General features: G+C 35.7%; 1 protein-coding gene across 1 annotated transcript in view; it reads left to right on the top strand.

The window, feature by feature from the left end:
* Positions 1-18,950, top strand: part of LOC150055685 (transmembrane protease serine 11C-like) — a 49,467-nt gene that overhangs the window by 18,931 nt on the left and 11,586 nt on the right. Inside the window, exons 4-6 of the mRNA XM_090343154.1 lie at positions 1,796-1,863; positions 6,069-6,232; positions 17,580-17,618. Coding sequence (XP_090199280.1) covers positions 1,796-1,863; positions 6,069-6,232; positions 17,580-17,618 — 271 coding nt within the window. The remainder of the gene's footprint in view (positions 1-1,795; positions 1,864-6,068; positions 6,233-17,579; positions 17,619-18,950) is intronic.

Here is an 18,950-nt window from a genome sequence, read left to right on the forward strand (position 1 = left end):
CAGACAAGCAGATACATTGGAATTAGGAATCAAAGAACTACTCAGTTTTGTTATGATTATTTTAGGGTGTCTGAACTTACCGCACTTAAAAATAACATACAAACTCCTAGCACAGTGGGCTGGGAGTTTGGCTTAGTGGTAGAGTGCTTGCCTGGAATACACAAAGACCCGGGTTCAATTCCTCGGTAGCACATATACATAGAACAAAGCCAGAAATGGTGCTGAGGCTCAAGTGGTAGAGCTCTAGCCTTGGGAAAGCCCAAGGACAATGGTCAAGCCCTGAGTTCAAGGCCCAGGACTGGCAAAAAAAAATCAACAAACTCCTACCACAGCCACCAAGGCTGTCTGGAAACTCATCGTTATTTTCCTGAGAAAATTCAATTCATATACTTTTTCCCTGGCTTACTTGAGGCACAGTTATGCTACAAATAACCAGTCTTATTGTTAGCTAAGACCCACATGTCCACTGAGCCTTCGAAGTAGAAAGCTGCACATTTCTGAACCTGAGGTTGATTTCATATCATTCATGTCCCACTCACATGTCACCTCCTCAAAGAGGCCTTACTTATTCAAATATTACCCTGAGTCAGTCAATCCAATATTTTTACATTCTTCCTATTACTCAATACTATCTCCAACTATCTAACCTACAAATTTGAATCTTTCAAAAGTATAAAACATCTTGTTCATAGTTTCATTTCATGGGTTATTTATCAAATGCATGAATACATTCCAATTGCTTTAGAAAAGGAGGGATAATATAAATTAAATATTTTTCCAATTCCAAAAAGTCATCTTGCCAAATTAAAAAGCTTTGGAAGTGCAATTTATTGTCTGCTGATATATTAAAGTCCTTCTGTAAGAAATCATCCATTAATCTAGAAATAAAGGAAATTAGCAAGTGTTAGGAAAGGAGATTTTTAAATAATTCTTTTAAGAGATTATCACCTCTGAGGCTTTGTGGTAGAGTGTTTGCCTAGCATGCATGAACTCTGGGTTCAATCGCTCAGTACCACATAGACAGAAAATGCTGAAAGTGGTGCTGTGGCTCAAGTGGTAGAGTGTTACCCTTGAGCAAAAGAGGTTGAGGGACAGTGCTCAGGCCCTGCGTTCAAGCCCTGGGACTAGCAAAAATAAAAGAGAGAGAGAGAGAGAGAGAGAGAGAGAGAGAGAGAGAGAGAGAGAGAGAGAGAGAGAGAGAGAGAGAGAGAGAGAGAGATTACCTCCTCTCCAAAAAGCAGAATTAAAAAATAGATTGCCTTTCAGGGATTATAAGATCTGCCACAGTACATGCACACACACACACACACACACACACACACACACACACACACACACACACACACACAGAGGCTGGCCCCAGGAGATAGACCCAGGCTGAAAAATAGCTAAATTCAAAAGGGCTGGACTATTATGCACAGAATAGAGTACTTCCCTAGACAACACAAGCCTTGAGTTCAAACATAATACCACATTTATAAAATAAATGAAATGTTTTACCATATTATGTTTTTCTCCACAATCTAGAAATATCTGACCATGTTTTAGGATATTAGTGAATAATTGTTATTGTTTTATTGTTATCATTATATTAGTGAGTTATTATTATTATTATTGTTGTTATCCTATCTTGTTTGCATATATATATGTGAAGTTTTCAAAATGAGAACTTAAAAGGAAAACCTGTCATTATCCCTTCTTTTTCCTTGATACCCAATTTAGAATTTTTATTCATCTCTAATATTTAAGGGCTTTGCAAATTCATATTCTTCTTTTCCCTTCCTTGTTTTAACAGATAAATGAGACTTTTCGTGAATCTAGACTGAGAAGACAGTATGTCACATCTCATGTTGTTCAAGTCAGGTATGTTTTGAGACATAGATTTGCCCTTTACCTTTGTATTTCATGCCCAAAAGAATGTTTTTACTTGATGTATAATTCAAAAATTAAGATTAAATTGAGGTATTAAAACTCGTGGCATTTCAAATGTGAAGGAAATATTTAAGTTCTGTTGGAAATTTATGAAACCACAACCAGGAATTGCAGATGACTGTACTCAAGTAATGACTTGAACTTTATTTGAAGACACAATGTCAAAAGGCAACTCTAAAATGAGACTATCATTTAACAATAAAGACTTGTAAGGAAAGATAAATGGAGAATAATAATATTCAATATACATATAAGAAAATGGAACCAGGTAAGTTGATGGAAGTGGGTAGAGTTGGGATATACAGAGAGGAGGGGTGATGAGAGGAGTAAAGTGATCAAGATGCATTGTACTCATAAATTGACATATTGATTTGAAACCTCTCAGTACCATTACTTAGGATAATAAAATTAGCTAATTAATTTTTTAAACAAAAGCAAATAAAACTTTTAAAACAGCCAAAGAGCTTTGGACAGAATGGCTCGGTACTGACAAATCAGTAATCTAGAAGCGAAATTGTCTTACCGTGGTATTCTTAGCTTATACACACATTTGAAAAATATGTAGGTAGGAAGGTCATCTCCATGGTAAGAAAGCCATCTCCATTTCCCTCCCCCCACCTCCACCCCTCATCTTGTTTGGGGACCAAGACATGAGAAAGGGTATCAATGTACATGAATTAATGTACCTTCTATCTGGCAAATATAATGTAACTCTTCTATTAATTACAATAAAAATATATGAAAAAAAAGAAAGCCATCTCCTTGTTGGTTACTTTTCAAAGAGATGGATTTCAAGTCCATTACAAAACAAAAGACATTTCTGTATTGTAATAGCAAACACACACTTCACAATGATAAAGAAATGGTTGCATCCTTTTAAAAATAGCAAGTGGAGGGCCCTATAATCAAAAAGACAACTGAAAAAGTAACACAGCCAGGAGTGGGGCCTAGTGGTAGAATGGTTACCCAGAATGCCTGAAGCCCAGGGTTCAATTCCTTGGTTTTACATACATAGAAAAAAAAAAGGAATTGGTACTGTGGCTCAAATGGTAGAGTGATAGCCTTGAGAAAGCCCAAGGACAATGCCCAGACCCTGAATTCAAGCCCCCCAGGACTGGCAAAAAAAAAAAAGCAGCACAGCCAGAGTAACTATGTCAGGGCCATTATACTTGCACCTTTTCGAAGTGTTCCTACACCAGATCCTAGCATGATCTTCAAAAAGATCTTCCTTGAACCTATCTTTCCTCCTAGAATATAAAAAATAATAATAATTGTGGCCAGGGGCCACATGATGATGGCTCGTGCCTACAATCCTAACTACCCAGGAGGCTGAGATCTGAGGGTGGAGATTCAAAGCCAGCCTGGACATCAAAGTCCATGAGGCTCTCCAATTAACTACCAAAAAGCTGAAAATGGTGCTGTGGCTCAAAATGGTAGCAACTAGCCATGAGCACAAAGACTCAGGAACAGTACCCAAGCCCTGAGTTCAAGCCCCAAGATCATCAAATGCTAAAAACTAAAAAATGTGTCCTTAAATACTGAAATAGCTCTGGTATCCAGAACTAAACTATATTACATAAATTAATATGCATTTGTTAAGTGAACAAATGAATCAGAAGTTCGGAATGAAAAGTAAACTTCCTGTAGCAAAGAATAACATACTTTTCTCATATGAATCTAAAATAGCTTTTAGTACACATTTTCAGTACTAAAGGATCCTACGGTCCTACTGAAATCAGAATAAGAATTTACATGGCTATTTTTAGTCTAGTTCAAATTGTGTTTGACCCAGGTGACAAGTTCAGAGTGACATTTGTGATTTGACAAAATATTTGCAACAAAGTTCTATAAGAAACAAAGGATTATTCTTACAGATCATACTAGAAATGATTACTGCACTTGTGGGAAATATAAAAGCAGAATTGGAGATAAGAATACTTACAGAATTGAGGATACTTAATTAATTGCCATATAATTACAAATTCTATTAAGGGGAAATAAAAATGTACTCATACATTTATAGCTCCAAAAAGAGGGCATCTATCTGTACACATTTTAAATAGGTGGTAACAAATGAATATTTTAAGTTATCCCAGAAAATAATAGAAATAAGAAGGAATTACAATCACTGAGAAAATTCTGGGTCTTAGCTATGGTTTTTATTTTTGTTTATGAATGCTTTGAAGTCTTACAAGTGGTTGTTTACATGATCTAAGGTTACACAGAGTTCTGGGATGTTGGTTTTCATAGGTACAAGTGTGGAGACATTCCTAGAAGGAGGAAATGAGGCATGTGCTCAAGAGACTTGCCATGGTGAGGCCTCTTTGTACAATTAATATATGATGAAAATAGATAAATCCCAGGAAACCAAAACAGACTCTATTGGAGGGAAGAGGGGGGTGCCTATTAGAATGAATGAGGGTGAATATGGTTGAAGTAGTTTATATACATATATGAAAGAACTCCCCTTGTATATGTGAATAAACATTTTTAAAAGAAATGGAAACCATGGTGGGGTCTGGCTTACTTAATATGATTCTTTCCAAGTCTTTCCACTTCCTTACAAATGGGACAATGTCATTCTTTCTGTTGGCAGCATAGAATTCCATGGGGCTGGGGGTGGGGGGGGAGGGAAATGGGCACCAAGACATGAGAAAGGGTATCAATGTATGTGAATTAATGCACCTTCTATCTGGCGAATATAATGTAACCTTTCTATTAATTACAATAAAAATATATGAAAAAAAAATTCCATGGGGTAAATATGCCACATCTTGTTGATCCAGTCATCTAGTGAGGGGCATCTGGTTTGGTTCCATATCTTAGCTATGGTGAGTAATGCTATGATGAACTTTGTTGTGCCAGTAGGTTTAGCATGGCTTTGTTTCTGGGTATTTGGGTAGATGCCCTGAAGTGGGATTGCTGGGTCATAGGGGAGCTCTATATTTGGTCTTTTGAGGAACCTCCACACTGCCTTCCAGAATAGTTGGACAAGTTTACACTCCCACCAGCAGTACCATAGCAATGCCTCTGGCCACATCCCTGCCAGAATCTGTTCTTATTAGATTTCTCAATAATGGCCATTATAACTGGGGTGAGGTAAAATAGTATATGTTTAGGATTCTCCTAACAGAGGATCATAGTAGCTCAAAAGCTATGTACATATGTCCATATAAGATGAAGTTCAGTGAAATGAACTCCAAGATATCAAGACAAGAGATTTATCTTTGTGATCGTTGTGCTTAATGTACAATGTGAAACTCTTTTTTTGTTGTTGTGCTTAATGTACAATGTGAAGCTCTTTTTTGTTGTTGTTCAGCTCAAGGCTCTTCCCCTACCCCTTGAGCTACATGCCCGGCATGCTATTTCTTTTTTCTTCTTATCCCCTTAAGGTTTATCTCAAGTTGTTACTCTATCTGAATTTGGTACTTGGTATATTGTATATATCTTTATTTGGGTATTTAAAAAGATATATCCTTGTAAAATTGATGGTTTATTGAATTTGCATCTTTAAGACAGAATGACAATAAAAGTAAGTCCAATCTAACAGTGCTGCTCTTGTCCTGACTTTCAGCAAGTGGGAAGCACTTGGCTCACTATTGTAAACTGTGCATCAATTTTAGAAGAAAAAAAACAAGACAATAAATAATTTGTCACTTCACCTTTTTCTTTCATTTTTGGATATTTTCTATTAGCCCTCCTCACAGACTCCATAATGAAGTCATAAACATAGACACATTGGAGTTAATAAATAATTTTATTAAGTACACTGAGATTTTCAAAGTATTTTATACCTACTACCTAGAAGATACATACAATCCTGTACTGATTTTTATCATAACTAAGTAACGTGAGATTATTAATCTACATTTTAGAATGCAGAGAATATCAATAGCTTGCTATAGTCAAGATATTAGCCAAATAGTAGATTGATATAAGAACATGGTTCCCCAGAGTTTAAATCATATTTTCTTCACACTATTCTACTATAAAGTGCTATTTCTATTCTCATGGGAAAATAAACAATAAAATTGTCTTTATTGTCTTTGCCTCTGCTTATTTAGAGATGTCCTATCCCTCCAAGTAAGAATACTATAGACTCACTTATAAAAATCGTATTTGTTTCTGTTTTGCAGTCGAGCCAAAGGGAAAGTGGTAATTCATGCTGTACTGAAGTTTAAGTCCTGTTGTAAAAATAATGCAGCAAAATTTTGGGACAGGATTGAATCTATTTTACGTCAGAAGATAACAGGACAAACTGGGTCATTATTTATAGATGCTTCCTCATTTAAATTTTCAGGTAAGAGTATGTATAGTTAAAAACGGTTTCCTTCTTTTAATTTAAATATGGCTTATTGCTATAAAAATGACAATGACATTTCCTTAAATACCATTTACTATTACATGATACCTGCTTTTATGCACTAGAATAACTAGAATCCTCAATAATATTTATCTGCGAAAAAGGCATCCTTAAACTCACATCTTATTTAGTGAATCATTATGTCAAAGAATGCCTCAAGGATCATGAATTGTTGGATAACCTTTGACATCAAGCTTACTCTTGATAAGACTTTAAAGGAATTTGTATCTTAATCTCATGTCTATTTCATTCTTTTGCGTTCTTATTCTTAGTCACTTAATAATATTGTCAAAAATGGTCACCAAGGGCCAGAAGTTTGGCCTAATGGTGGGTAGAGTGCTTGCCTAGCATGCACTAAGACCCAGGTTCCATTCCTCAGTACCACATACACAGAAAAATCCAGAAGTGGTGCTGTGGCTCAAGTGGTAGAGTTGTGGCCTTGAGAAAGCCCAAGGGCAGTGCCCAGGCCCTGATTTCAAGCCTCAGGAATGGCAAAAAAAAAGAAGTTAAAAATGGCCACCAAACTATAGAGACTACGTCCTTCTATTCCCAGTACCAGGACCATTTCTCAATTCTTATTGAAAGTACCGCCAGTAATGTACAGCCAGTAAGCAAAGCTTTACGCAAATTGTAAGTTCTTTGCTCAACAAGGTTCACCAAGAAGTGTTATCTCCCCAGAAGAAACACTCTGAGGTTTGGGAATAAATAATATAGTCAAAGCACCTGCTTACATCCAAGAGATCGGAAAGCAAAGAGTGAACATGTTTCTCCTGAATAAAAAGCCTACGTGTTGTTGAAATGTGACTCTCCAGCTGGGTGAGGTGGCTCATACCTATAATCTTAGCTATTCAGGAGGCTGAGATCTGAGGATTGCAGTTCAAAGCTAGCAAGGCTCTCCTTCTTGACGTCTCTCACCAGATGAAGTGTTCATCAGTGTGGCTCATTGAGTAAATAGAGTTTGCCAGGAGGAAAGCTGTGAAAGTTATTTAATCATCAAAAGTTGCCATTATGTGATAAGAAAATAAACAGGTCATTGGGCTGACTTTCTGAATAGTAAAAAATCTCCAATCCTAAACCATGGAGGGAAATTCTACAAGAGAAGTTTAGGGTTTAGAAAAGTTTGTTTTCAGAAGCAGTGGAGAAAAAGGTTCAATGGTTTTTGTTTTCTATCCAAAATGGCTAAGGACACATAAAGAGTTGGGGGCTATTTTTACATCTCCCCCCCCCGCCGAAAAAAAAGTGGCCATTATGCCATCTTATTGACTATTTTGGACTCCTAATGCTGACTGGTTAATTTAGAGGCAGGGTGCTATCATCTCTATCAAATTAATTTGCAAACCCACAGTACTTAGCACCTTGCTTCTAAATATGACAAGACTGTGTTTCATTGTTATGCAAACTGGTTGATGGAAAGGAAAGCCACTACTTCCTATGGCTATGATATAAATATTATTGGCCAAGGCTATTTACTATAATACATATCTGACTGTAAACTTAGCATCCTATATTTAGAACCTCTGTTTAGAATATATTTAGAACCACATATCCAACAGCAACTATGGTGATGGGCTTTTCTTTATTCTTTTTCTTTTTTTTCTTTTCTTTTTTTTTACCAGTTCTGGGGCTTGAACTCAGGGCCTGATCACTGTCCTTGGGCTTTCTCAAGGCTAGAGATCTACCTCTTGAGCCACAGCATCACTAATGGCTTTTTCTATGTATGTGGTGCCAAGGAATTAAACCCGGGTCTTTGCGCATGCTATGCATGCACTCTACCACTAGGCCAAACTCCCAGCCCAGTCATGAACTTTTCTATGGGAAGATTCAGAGTAGAATTTTAGGCTTTCTATATATTAGGTATATATAGAAGGGAAATTTACTTAACATTTTGGAAAACTTATATAATGATTTGATGGTTCATTCTAAAGGATCTCACCATAGGAATGCTAATAGAAAAAATTTTTCCCTAACATTGTAATGAGATTTTCCAAGAAATAATACATTCCAAAGTACTTTTAAAGACAGATTTGGTAGAAAGTGTCATTAATTGTTGAAGTTTTCACAAGATGAAGAAAATACTAAAAATGTACATCTTAAGGATTGTGGGCTTGCAAGTCAATTAGACAGACAGACAGACAGCTCACTTACTCTATAGGTAAAGGAGAAAGAAGTAGAAACATTTTTAAAGAATAGACTCTGTACATTAAGGTCCCATTAAAAAAAATTACTGCCAGTTGTGGTGGCTCACACCTCTAATCCTAGCCACTCAGGAGGTTGACATCTGAGGATCGCGGTTCAAAGCCAGTCCAGGCACTAAAGACCTCGAGACTTTTCTTTCCAATTAACCACTAGAAAACCAGAAATGGTGCTGTGGATCAAGGAATAAGGCGATAGCCTTGAGCTGAAGAGCTCAAGGACAGTGCCTAGGACCAGAATTTAAGACCCATGACCGACAAAAAATAAAACAAACATACTTTATCTCAACTTAAGAAGGAAATTAGAATAGCATAGACTTCATAGAACATACATCAAAAACACCTGGCATGGCCTATAGCAAATGAATATTTATAAATGATAAATAAGAATATTTTCCTCTTTATTCTGATAACAAATTCCTTGGATGGTCACAGCATAACCAACTGAATATTAAGAAAAACACATGTAGTTATTTCTATATATTCAAAGCAGTGAAATAAGCTCCCTGGATATTTTACAAGCCATAGTGATCAAGAAAAACAGGAATTAAAAATATTATTGCTCTTGTAGAAATAAAAGCAGTTAATCAAGTAGAAATCATTAACGTTTCAGCACTTAATAATTACACCTACCTTAAGAAATTGCTTTACATAATTCCCTATTATTATAATACTAAATCATAGCAATGAAAATATTTAAAGTATTTCTTTTGAGTTTTTGTTCATGTTTAAATAAATATGGATTGAACACTGATTATGACTTTGGAAGTTAAAGTTCTGCCTTACTAATTTTTTTAATCTATGAAAATACTAAATTGATTTTCTTTTCCCATTCACTTTCCAAAAGACTTTAAAAAAGCATGTGGAGGGGCGGGGAGTTTGGTAGAGTGCTTGCCTAGCATGCACACAAAGACCGGGTTCCGTTCCTCGGTACTACATACATAGAAAAAAGCTGGAAGTGGTACTGTGGGCTCAAATGGTAGAGCTCTAGCCTTGAGAAAGTCCAAGGACAATGCTCAGGCCCTCAGCTCAAGCCCAGGACTGGCAAAAAAAAAAAAAAAGCATGTACAGAAAAATATTATTAACTTTCCAGGAATGACTAAAACTAAAAACCAAACTCTTCAGCAATTTCCATTTAGTAGTTATATGCTCAATAATAATGTGCATTAATTTATTTACCACACATCAGTACCAAGCATGAATAGCAATATCAAGAACTAGTATTAGCTATACTGAAAATAGGTTATTGGCATTTAGTCCCTCCAGGAAATCCCATTGCTTATTTCTCCTGCAGCATTTAGAGAACTTCAAATTGAGGATGACCTTAGAGATCTCTAGTATGGTTGTCTTCTTTAAAGACAAAGAAAATTAAGATTCCATAAAGCCAAATAGTTCATACAAAGTGAAAAGGGTACCTAATGGGTGTGAAATGGATTAAGAGGAGTAAAGAGGAAGAAAGAAAGAAGGAAAGAAGGGAATGTAAATATTGTCACAAGCCAAACAAGTTGGTCACATAGCAAGATGCACTTGAAAATCACTACTGTAAAGTATCTAGCCAGTGGCTTAAAAGACTAATAGTCGACGAAACATACCAACTACAAAACTGCAAAGAGAACCATGTGGTAGCGCTCTTAAAAAGACAAAAATACAAATTGATCCCTGTACAAAGGGGGGGAGGCTTACATGCTAGAATGAGGGTTTTAAATAATATGCCCTATAAAGTTAAATGGTTCTAACTTAAATGGGCACATTTAAGGGCATGAGTGTCACTTGTTTTAAAAATAATGATTATACCCCCCCATGCACACACACAAAATGCTTTATATGTGATGGTACACTCAATGTAGTGAATTGTATAGGTATGAAACATATTTTAAATATCTTTCCTACATCATAATTTGGTTGAAGCAAAATTTCAAGTTATATAGAAGTAATCAAAAGAATAATAACAAAGACCTTTAAACACAAAAATTGCAATCCTTACTCACTGTCAGGAGCTTTACACAAAGAATAGTGAAGCTTGGCCTCTCATTTAGTTATGAGCAGTTGACTTACGTTGGGGTGCAGATTATGTTAGCATAATATACATTTTTCATGTGACGTGATCTTGAAACAAGGCATTGCTTCTTGCCATTAACTGAACTACACAACTTATTCTTTGATAAATCTTGGAAGAAATGCCTTAAAGTGCATAATGCTACTTAGTGTGTCTTTGTTACCAAGAACCAACTTTCAACCTGTTGTATTAAAGTTTCCTCTTCAGATATTCTAATTAGTGTTAACACTTCAACCATTTACAATTATTATCAATAAGCAAATTTCCTGAATACTTCTTATTGTATCATTTCGATAAGATATGAAAGTCATAATATTCTGATTTTACAAAAGTCCTCAAATGTAACACAAACTGCTGCAACAGACTGTTGGGAAATTTATTGGAGTCTTAAATAATTGGGTCTTGGGGTTCTCATGTCTTTTCCTCTATTTTGCGTGTGTGAACATACACGCACAGGTGCTGGAATTTGAGCTCATGGCCATATACTCTCATTCAGCTTATTTGTTCAGAGGTGGAACTCTATACCTCCAATCTGAAATTTTGCTGGTTAATTAGAGATAGAGCCTCCCAGATCTCCGTCAGGGCTCGCTTCGAACTATAATTCTCTTGAGTCTCAGGCTCCCGAATAGCTAGGATTTATAGGTATGAGCCACCTTTGCCTAGCTTCATATGTGTTCTCTACATTTTATTGTTTTGTATCCTGTCAACCAAAATACATACTCTTACTTCTATTTTCCCTGAGCCAATTTTAAAGACGTGTTTTCTACCTTTTTTTCAGCTGAAAGTATTTTGTAGTTATTATTACATTAAAATTAGGAAAGCAAATAGACTTTTAATGAAAATGTGTTGGTTCTTATTTAATTATATAATCTCCCATGCAATGATTTTGTTGCTTCTCAGACACTCTTGTTTCCTGAATCTAGACAAAATGGTATTGTTTCCCAAATATGTAGCAACTTGTACATGCTGGTATTCCAGAACATCTTTATATAAAGCTAACAATTTATTTAAACAATATCTCTATTTTGTGCACTTAGATTCCATTTCTAAATTTTATATTTGCTGTTACTATTGTTGTTATTACTATTACTATTGTTATTAAGCAGTTGTACAAAGAGATTTTAATTTCTTAAGTCAGGTTATGAGTATAATACGTCTTGATCTATGTCACACTATTTTTTAAATATAGTTTTTAGTTTAAAATTTGAAATATTTATTACTAAATAATACAAACATGCATTAGACAATGTCCAGGCAGTTTAATATAAATATTAGTAATAAAAATATTAGTAATATAGTCACAATAATAAAAGAGATCACTATCAATAGAATGCATGAGATACACATCCACCAAATAAAAATGGTCTACCAAAAAAATGGCTTACCACATTGTTTTCTTATTTTCTAATGATTTTCTTCTGTCACAGGAAAAAATTTATAATTTTTCAACAGTTATTCCAATCCTTCTATCCTTCTTCTTAAAACAATTTCAATAAGTCTCACTGTTTAATTTTCACACATGTATATTCAGTATACAGTATACTGCAGTCACAATACATCCAGTCCTTGATGGTTCATAGATGGTATCCCACTGTCCTGGCATTTTGGTAGTGAATTAAATAAGAAATCTCCATTTTTTCTGCCCAGTCTGGCTTTGAATCCCGATCCTTCAGGTCTCAGCCTCCTGAATAACTAGGATTGCAGTATAAGTGTGAATTTCTGACATTTATCATTCATTTTTGAAGGACTGGTTCCACAGAGGAGAAGGAACATCTATTATGGCTCATGTGATAAAGTCTCTGCATTTAAACTCTACTACAATTTTTTTTGCCAGTTCTGGGCCTTGAGCTCAGGGCTGAGCACTGTCCTTGGACTTTCTCAACGCTAGTGCTCTACCACTTGAGCCACAGCACCACTTCTGGCTTTTTTCTATGTATATAGTACTGAGGAGTTGAACCCAGGTCTTCGTGCTAGCCCTCTACCAGTAGGCCAAACTCTCAGCCCAAATTTTTTGAATTATATGTTTAAGATTGAAAGAAAACAATAGGCATGAACTTAAAGGGTTCCACACAGTCATCAGATCAGTTCCATGCAAGTGCAGACCTCTACAGTTATCTAAATTCCTTGGAGGACAAAGCTAAGTAATTTCAAATTTAAAATGGCAAATTTAAATATAACTTTCTATGCAATGTGTCTCTTCAAAGAAAAAAAGCCCCTCAGAAACATAAAGCACATTATCATCTGCTTCAATGTAACTGAGGAAACTGGGCATGGGTCTCCTCCTCTCTTCACCACAGCATCCTTTTGTACTGCTTCTAAAATGTAATTCAACAGTGGCTTGGTTTATAGAAGCATGTACAATATAAAACTAGATGTCCAACAAAGCTAGATGTTCCTAGAAGTGGTGTTGTGGCTCCAGGGATAGAGCAAGTTCAAGCCCCACGACCGACACAGATAGATAGATAGATAGATAGATAGATAGATAGATAGATAGATAGATAGATAGATAGATAGATAGATACTCCTAATTTCATAGTTCTTGAAATCTGCAAACACAAAAAGTTTAAAATGGAATATTGTTGAAATTACCATCCATGAACAGAACTCACCATTCATTTAGTTTGAACTACTATAAATTTTGTCCTTATCTCTTTCTAAGTAGTAACTAAAGGCATGTGCTATTAAAAAACTAACCTCCATCACCTCAAGAAATGACAAATGAAATGTAATTCATGAAAAACCACAAGGACATCGTTTGTAGAGAAATACAAATGACAGCAGTTAGTAAGAGCAAAAATTCAGCCAGGTGACTAATCAAAACCCAAAGTGAGTAAAATATTCAGATTTTTGTGCAACCAGAATCCAGAGCCAGCTCTGTGCTTCTTAGTGCAAACATGTCATGGTGTGCTCCAGAGTAAATTGTTTTTCAGTTCATGGAAGTGGAGGACCTATGGAGGAAAGGGATTTCTGTGCTTCCAGATTTTCTTTTTCTTTTCAGAAATCTACCAGTTGAGCATTTTAAATGCCTAGTGTATTCTATAAGAGAATGAAATTGAATTATATATTGTTTACTGTTAGAACTCTAAGAAAACTATGTGGGAAGTACAATTAACCAATGAATTTAACATTTTCACTCACATAAAGGAATAAATTTATCTACATACTGATATACTCATAAATATATACAAAATGTATATGATAAGTAAATCACTACTGCTGTTAAGTTCTTCCTTATTCTTAAAATAGTATAGTTTGATTGTCATTGTCATTAATGTTTCAGATTTTAGTTATGTCAGCTTGAAGTTAGCTTGAAATCAGACATTTGGGAGAACACTCATTCTTCAAGTGCATCCAAGCTTGCATTTCTTATTTCCCAACTCTAGTCATAGACCCGCTCTACTACTGATCCTGTAGTACTTAGCATGGCTTTCCAAACTAATATTTCACAGACAGTGAATTATGTCCACTTTGCCCTAAATAAATAAATTTCTTGAATCCCTCCCAAGGGAACATTTGCTATCAGCTCTTTGAATTTTTTTGTCTTTATTCAATACTCTTGTTCAGTGTGTGTGCAATTTGTTGTGCACACCTCTATAATAGTACTTATCACACTGAATTTAAATTATTTATTGGGCTACATTTATTGCCTACCAACCTGTGAATTTACTGAGGGCATACCCATGACTATTCTTTGATACATCGATAGAAGGAAAGCAATGCACATTTGCTGAGCTGGGTTTTTTTTTCTTGCCAGTCCTGGGGCTTGAACCCAGGGCCTGGGCAGTGTCTTTGAGCTTTCTTAAGGCTAGCCCTCTACCACTTGAGCCACAGCACTACTTCCAGCTTTTTCTGTGTATGTGGTACCAAGGAAACAAACCCAGGGCTTCGAGCATGCTAGGCAAGCACTCTACCATTAGGCCACAGTCTCGGCCTTTTCTTTTATTTGGCTTATTATCCACTCCCATTTTCTTGAGATGGGTTCTCACTCTGTAGCCCAGACTCAAGTCAAACTAAACATCTTCATATCTCAGCCTCCCAAGTATTAGAATTATAGGTGTGTGTCATCATGCTCAGCCTTCTTGCTATTCTTTAATGCGTCTCCTATGCCATTACTTTTTCCTTCTTCCTTTTTATGAATCTTGGGTTTACACTACTGAATTCTTGATTCAGAAGTAACCCTACAGGTGTTCCAGCTACTGAGCCTGAGCCATAGGACCTACAAGACAGGAAACCCCAACAGTGACAGCAGGGTTAAGCCCAAAAGGCTGATGATACAAGTCATCTCCCTCTCACAGCAGCTGGTCTGCCACCCACTCAAGTGTTAGTCTGTTGAGCTGCGGGATAACACAATGCAAATCAAAACAACTCTAAGATTCCACTTCACTCCAGTTAGAATGGCCAGGATCAGGAAAACTAATAACAACAGATGCTGGAGGGGATGTGGCCAGGAGGGATCACTACTACACTGTTGGTGGGAGTGCAAACTTGTTCAACCACTATGGAAAGCAGTAGGGCAGTGCCTCAAAAGGCTAAACATAGAGCTCCCCTATGACCCAGCAATTCCACTACTTGGCATTTACCCAACCATCCAGAAATTAGGGCATACTAAATCCACTACCACAACAAAGTTCATTGCAGCATTATTCACCATAGCAAAAATATGGAACCAACCTAGATGTCCCTCAGTTGATGAGTGGATCAACAAGTTGTAGTATTTGTACACAATGGAATTCTATGCTGCTGTCAGAAAAAAACGACATCGACCCATTTGTTAGGAAATGGAAAGTTTTAGAAAAAATCATATTAAGTGAAGTAAGCCAGACTCAAAGGAACTTATGCTCAATGGTTTCTCTCATTTTTCATAATCAGTAGAAACTTTGGGCTCTACTAGCAGAGATCTGCAATAGAGCAAAACCTTGATACATAAGGCCATATAGGATGAAGCTAATTGAAAAGACCTCCAGGATATTGAAACAAAAGCCATATAATGAATGATTGTTGTCCTTAATATACTATGTTATCTCTCATCTCTATTGCTGTCCCTTGGTTATCTCATATTGTTACAGTATCTCATTTTGTTATCTGATATATTGGATTTGTTTATATTTGGTTATTTGAAATTGGATAGGGAAGGGGGGAAAACCAAGACAGGGTGGGGGGTGGAGGGGAGGGTAATGGGGACCAAGACATGTGAAAGGGTATCAATATATGTGAATTAATGCACCTTCTATCTGGCAAATATCATGTAACCCTTTTATTAATTACAATAAAAATATTTTTAAAAAAAGAAAATTGAAGTAACACACATTTCTTCCTTTTAGCAAGACAATGAAACCTGTATGTAATAACAGACTTATTAAGAACTAATAAAGTAAACATTGCATATAATATATAATGAAGTAAATGCTGAATAAAATACTAATAAAATAACTTCTATGAATAGAAGAGTTCTAAATAAGTAGTTCACATGTAGAAGTCAACATTTTTCTAGTCAAGGCAAGCATTTAGTTATTATTTAGAATCATCTTAGTATAATTTTATATAATTTGATGAATTATATATACATGCATACAACTATATATGTACATGTATATGTACACCTATAAACATACATATGTAGACACACATCTTTTTAGCTTCACAATAGTGAGTATTGATCCTAAAGCTTCTCACATGCTAGGCATGCTCTGTACCATTTGAGCCATGCCTCTGCCCCTCAATTTGATATATTACACCAAGCCTAAAATCTTCAACTCTTAACTCTGGACAGAATCTTTGAGGAATAGGATGAAACTATACCAGCTTTCTGTTCTGTGTCTCATACCTTCTCAACTCAAGTGACTGCTGTATGACTCTTGTCTTTTTGTTTAGACAGGTAGATTTTCTGGTGAAGGATGTTTTTTTTCTCCCAGATTTATTGTGCAACCTAATCTAAGAGTGTGCAACTGTAATGGGCACGTACTTACAGCTGGATACTCCTTCCTAGAGTTATTGAAGTCAAAGAGCATAATAAAAAAAATGGACCTGAATTGACATTTATAATTTGCAATTTATACAACACCCAGTCATGCTTTTGTGAACAACTCCTTTAAGTAGAAAGAGCTAGTGGGTTTATAGTCTGTCTAAAACTTAGAGTATGACTCATTTTTGCCTTCTTTTCATATATTTTTCACATGAATTGAAAAGTGCAGAGATTGTAGGTGTAGTATATAGAGTACATAGCAAAAGTATCTTGTATAAATGATTTCATTCTATAATATTCCCTAAGGTGATAGATCTCTCTAGAAAAGAATTGACAATGTTCAAATCTGCCTCATTGCTGAATTACATGGGATGGCATAGTTAACTGAATGCTCCAAAACATTGAAATCTAGCCCACAGTAGCAGGTCATATATTCAAGCTACTTTTGAGAATTAGGCTGCTTTTTCAAATAATTGACAATGAGGAACTTAAGAGTCTTATAAGAAATAGAAGGATGAGCAAGATTGGGTACGTTCAGGGTGGTATGGCCGTAGGACCTCCAGTATATAGAAACAAGAGCCATATAATATGTGATTATAGTCCTTAATGTACTATGTTATTTCTCATCTCTTTTGCTATCCCTTGGTTATCCCATATTGCTACAGTATCTTACCTTGTTATCTGATATATTGTATATAAATTTATTTGGTTATTTGAAATAGGATAGGGAAGGGGACAAAATAAAATGAGGGGTAGGGGTGGGGGAGGAAATGGTGATCAAAATATGAGAAAAGGTATCAATGTTTGTGAAGTAATGTACCTTTTATCTGGTGAATATAATGTAACCCTTCTATTAATTACAATACAATATATGTAAAAAAGAAATAGAAGGATGAGTTCAAAGATTTTATTACTTTTTGCACTAACTTATGAATGCACAAATGATATAGTCAAGATAAAATAAGAATATTCTGGCTATAGAACATTTGTAAAAGCAAAACAATTATTGTCCATATTAATGTAACCTATTCATACCACGTAACTATTTTCATTTCCTTTTCCCTTGACTTTTAGATATTGCAATGCCAATAGCAGAAAATCTTCTCCATACATGTAAGTTCAACAAAGAATTTTATTTTCTTGGATACCAAAAAAACGATCTCTAGTTGGTACTCTGTATAATATTCATAAAGACTATTTTGAGGAGCTTGTATGATGCCTAGCTCAATTGACTTTAACTTCTCTGCTATCATGAATTTAACACGTGGAGCACATTACCACATCCCATGATGACAGAGAAGACCTAAATGCAAGCAGCACGCTCGGACAGAACTTAAAAAGTAATATCAGTTGCAAGTGAGTTTTGATTCACTCCGTGTGTGAGACCTACCACATTAACTGAATAAACTCCCATAAGTTATTTCACCTCCCAAAGCCTCAGTTCCAAATTGCTGCGAAGGTAAGGCACATAGTAAACACATAGTTGGTACCCCTCATTTATGTTTCCTACTTTGCTTATGAAAATGGGCCTAGACCAGATTAATGGACCTCAAAGACATGGAAACAAGAGCTTAATTATGAGTGACAAGTGACTGTTGTTCTTAATGTACTATGCTGTTTTCTCTTCTCCTGTGCTGCCCTTTGGTTAATCTCATCTTGTTACAGTATCTGACTTTGTTACCTAGTATATTATTTGTGTGTGTGTGTGTGTGTGTGTTTACTTGTTTATTTGAAATAGAAAGGGAAAAAAGATTAGGGGAGGGGATGAAGGAGGGAAATGAGGACAAAACATAAGAAGGGGCATCAATATGTGAGAAATAATGCACCTTCTATCTGGCAAATATAACTGTAACCCTTCTATGCATTAAAATTAAATTAAAAGCAGAAAATGGGCCTAGAAACTCAGTGGAATTCTAATCATAGTATAGATCTGAAAAGAGTAGAGAAGAAGGCTGTGTTTTGTGAAAAGAGCATCTTCCTTTCTATGCAAGTCACTGTGCTACCTATCCTGGAAAATAGGATCCCCTAGAATTACTGGAAATGGAGTCAGTGGTCAGGAGATTGATGCCAAAAGCTGGATTCAATGGCTCCTCTAGAGCCAGGAAACACTGACCTCACCCATTCTTACTCAACCTGGACCACAGCATAATTATGGCTAAGACATTTGGGCAAAACTAAAACACAAAGATGTTCTACATTATTTTTTTCCCTCATAGACTTCAACTAAACCAATCCTTAAGCAATTTAATTATATTTTAATGTGAATTGTTCCAAAGAATATCAAATATTTGTAAAACCACAGTAATTACAAATTTGGAAGGGAATTTAAGATATTTAAAACAAGAATAAGGTCAGGGATGAGAAAGAGAAAGAATCACCAAATTGTATATTTACTCAGCTTAAATACTAAAATAACTCTATACCAGGAATTTGGAATTACTTGGG

Source organism: Megascapheus bottae, chromosome 13, assembly GCF_031878675.1.
Source record: "Megascapheus bottae isolate mThoBot1 chromosome 13, mThoBot2.hap1, whole genome shotgun sequence".
NCBI classification, from domain to species: Eukaryota; Metazoa; Chordata; class Mammalia; order Rodentia; family Geomyidae; genus Megascapheus; species Megascapheus bottae.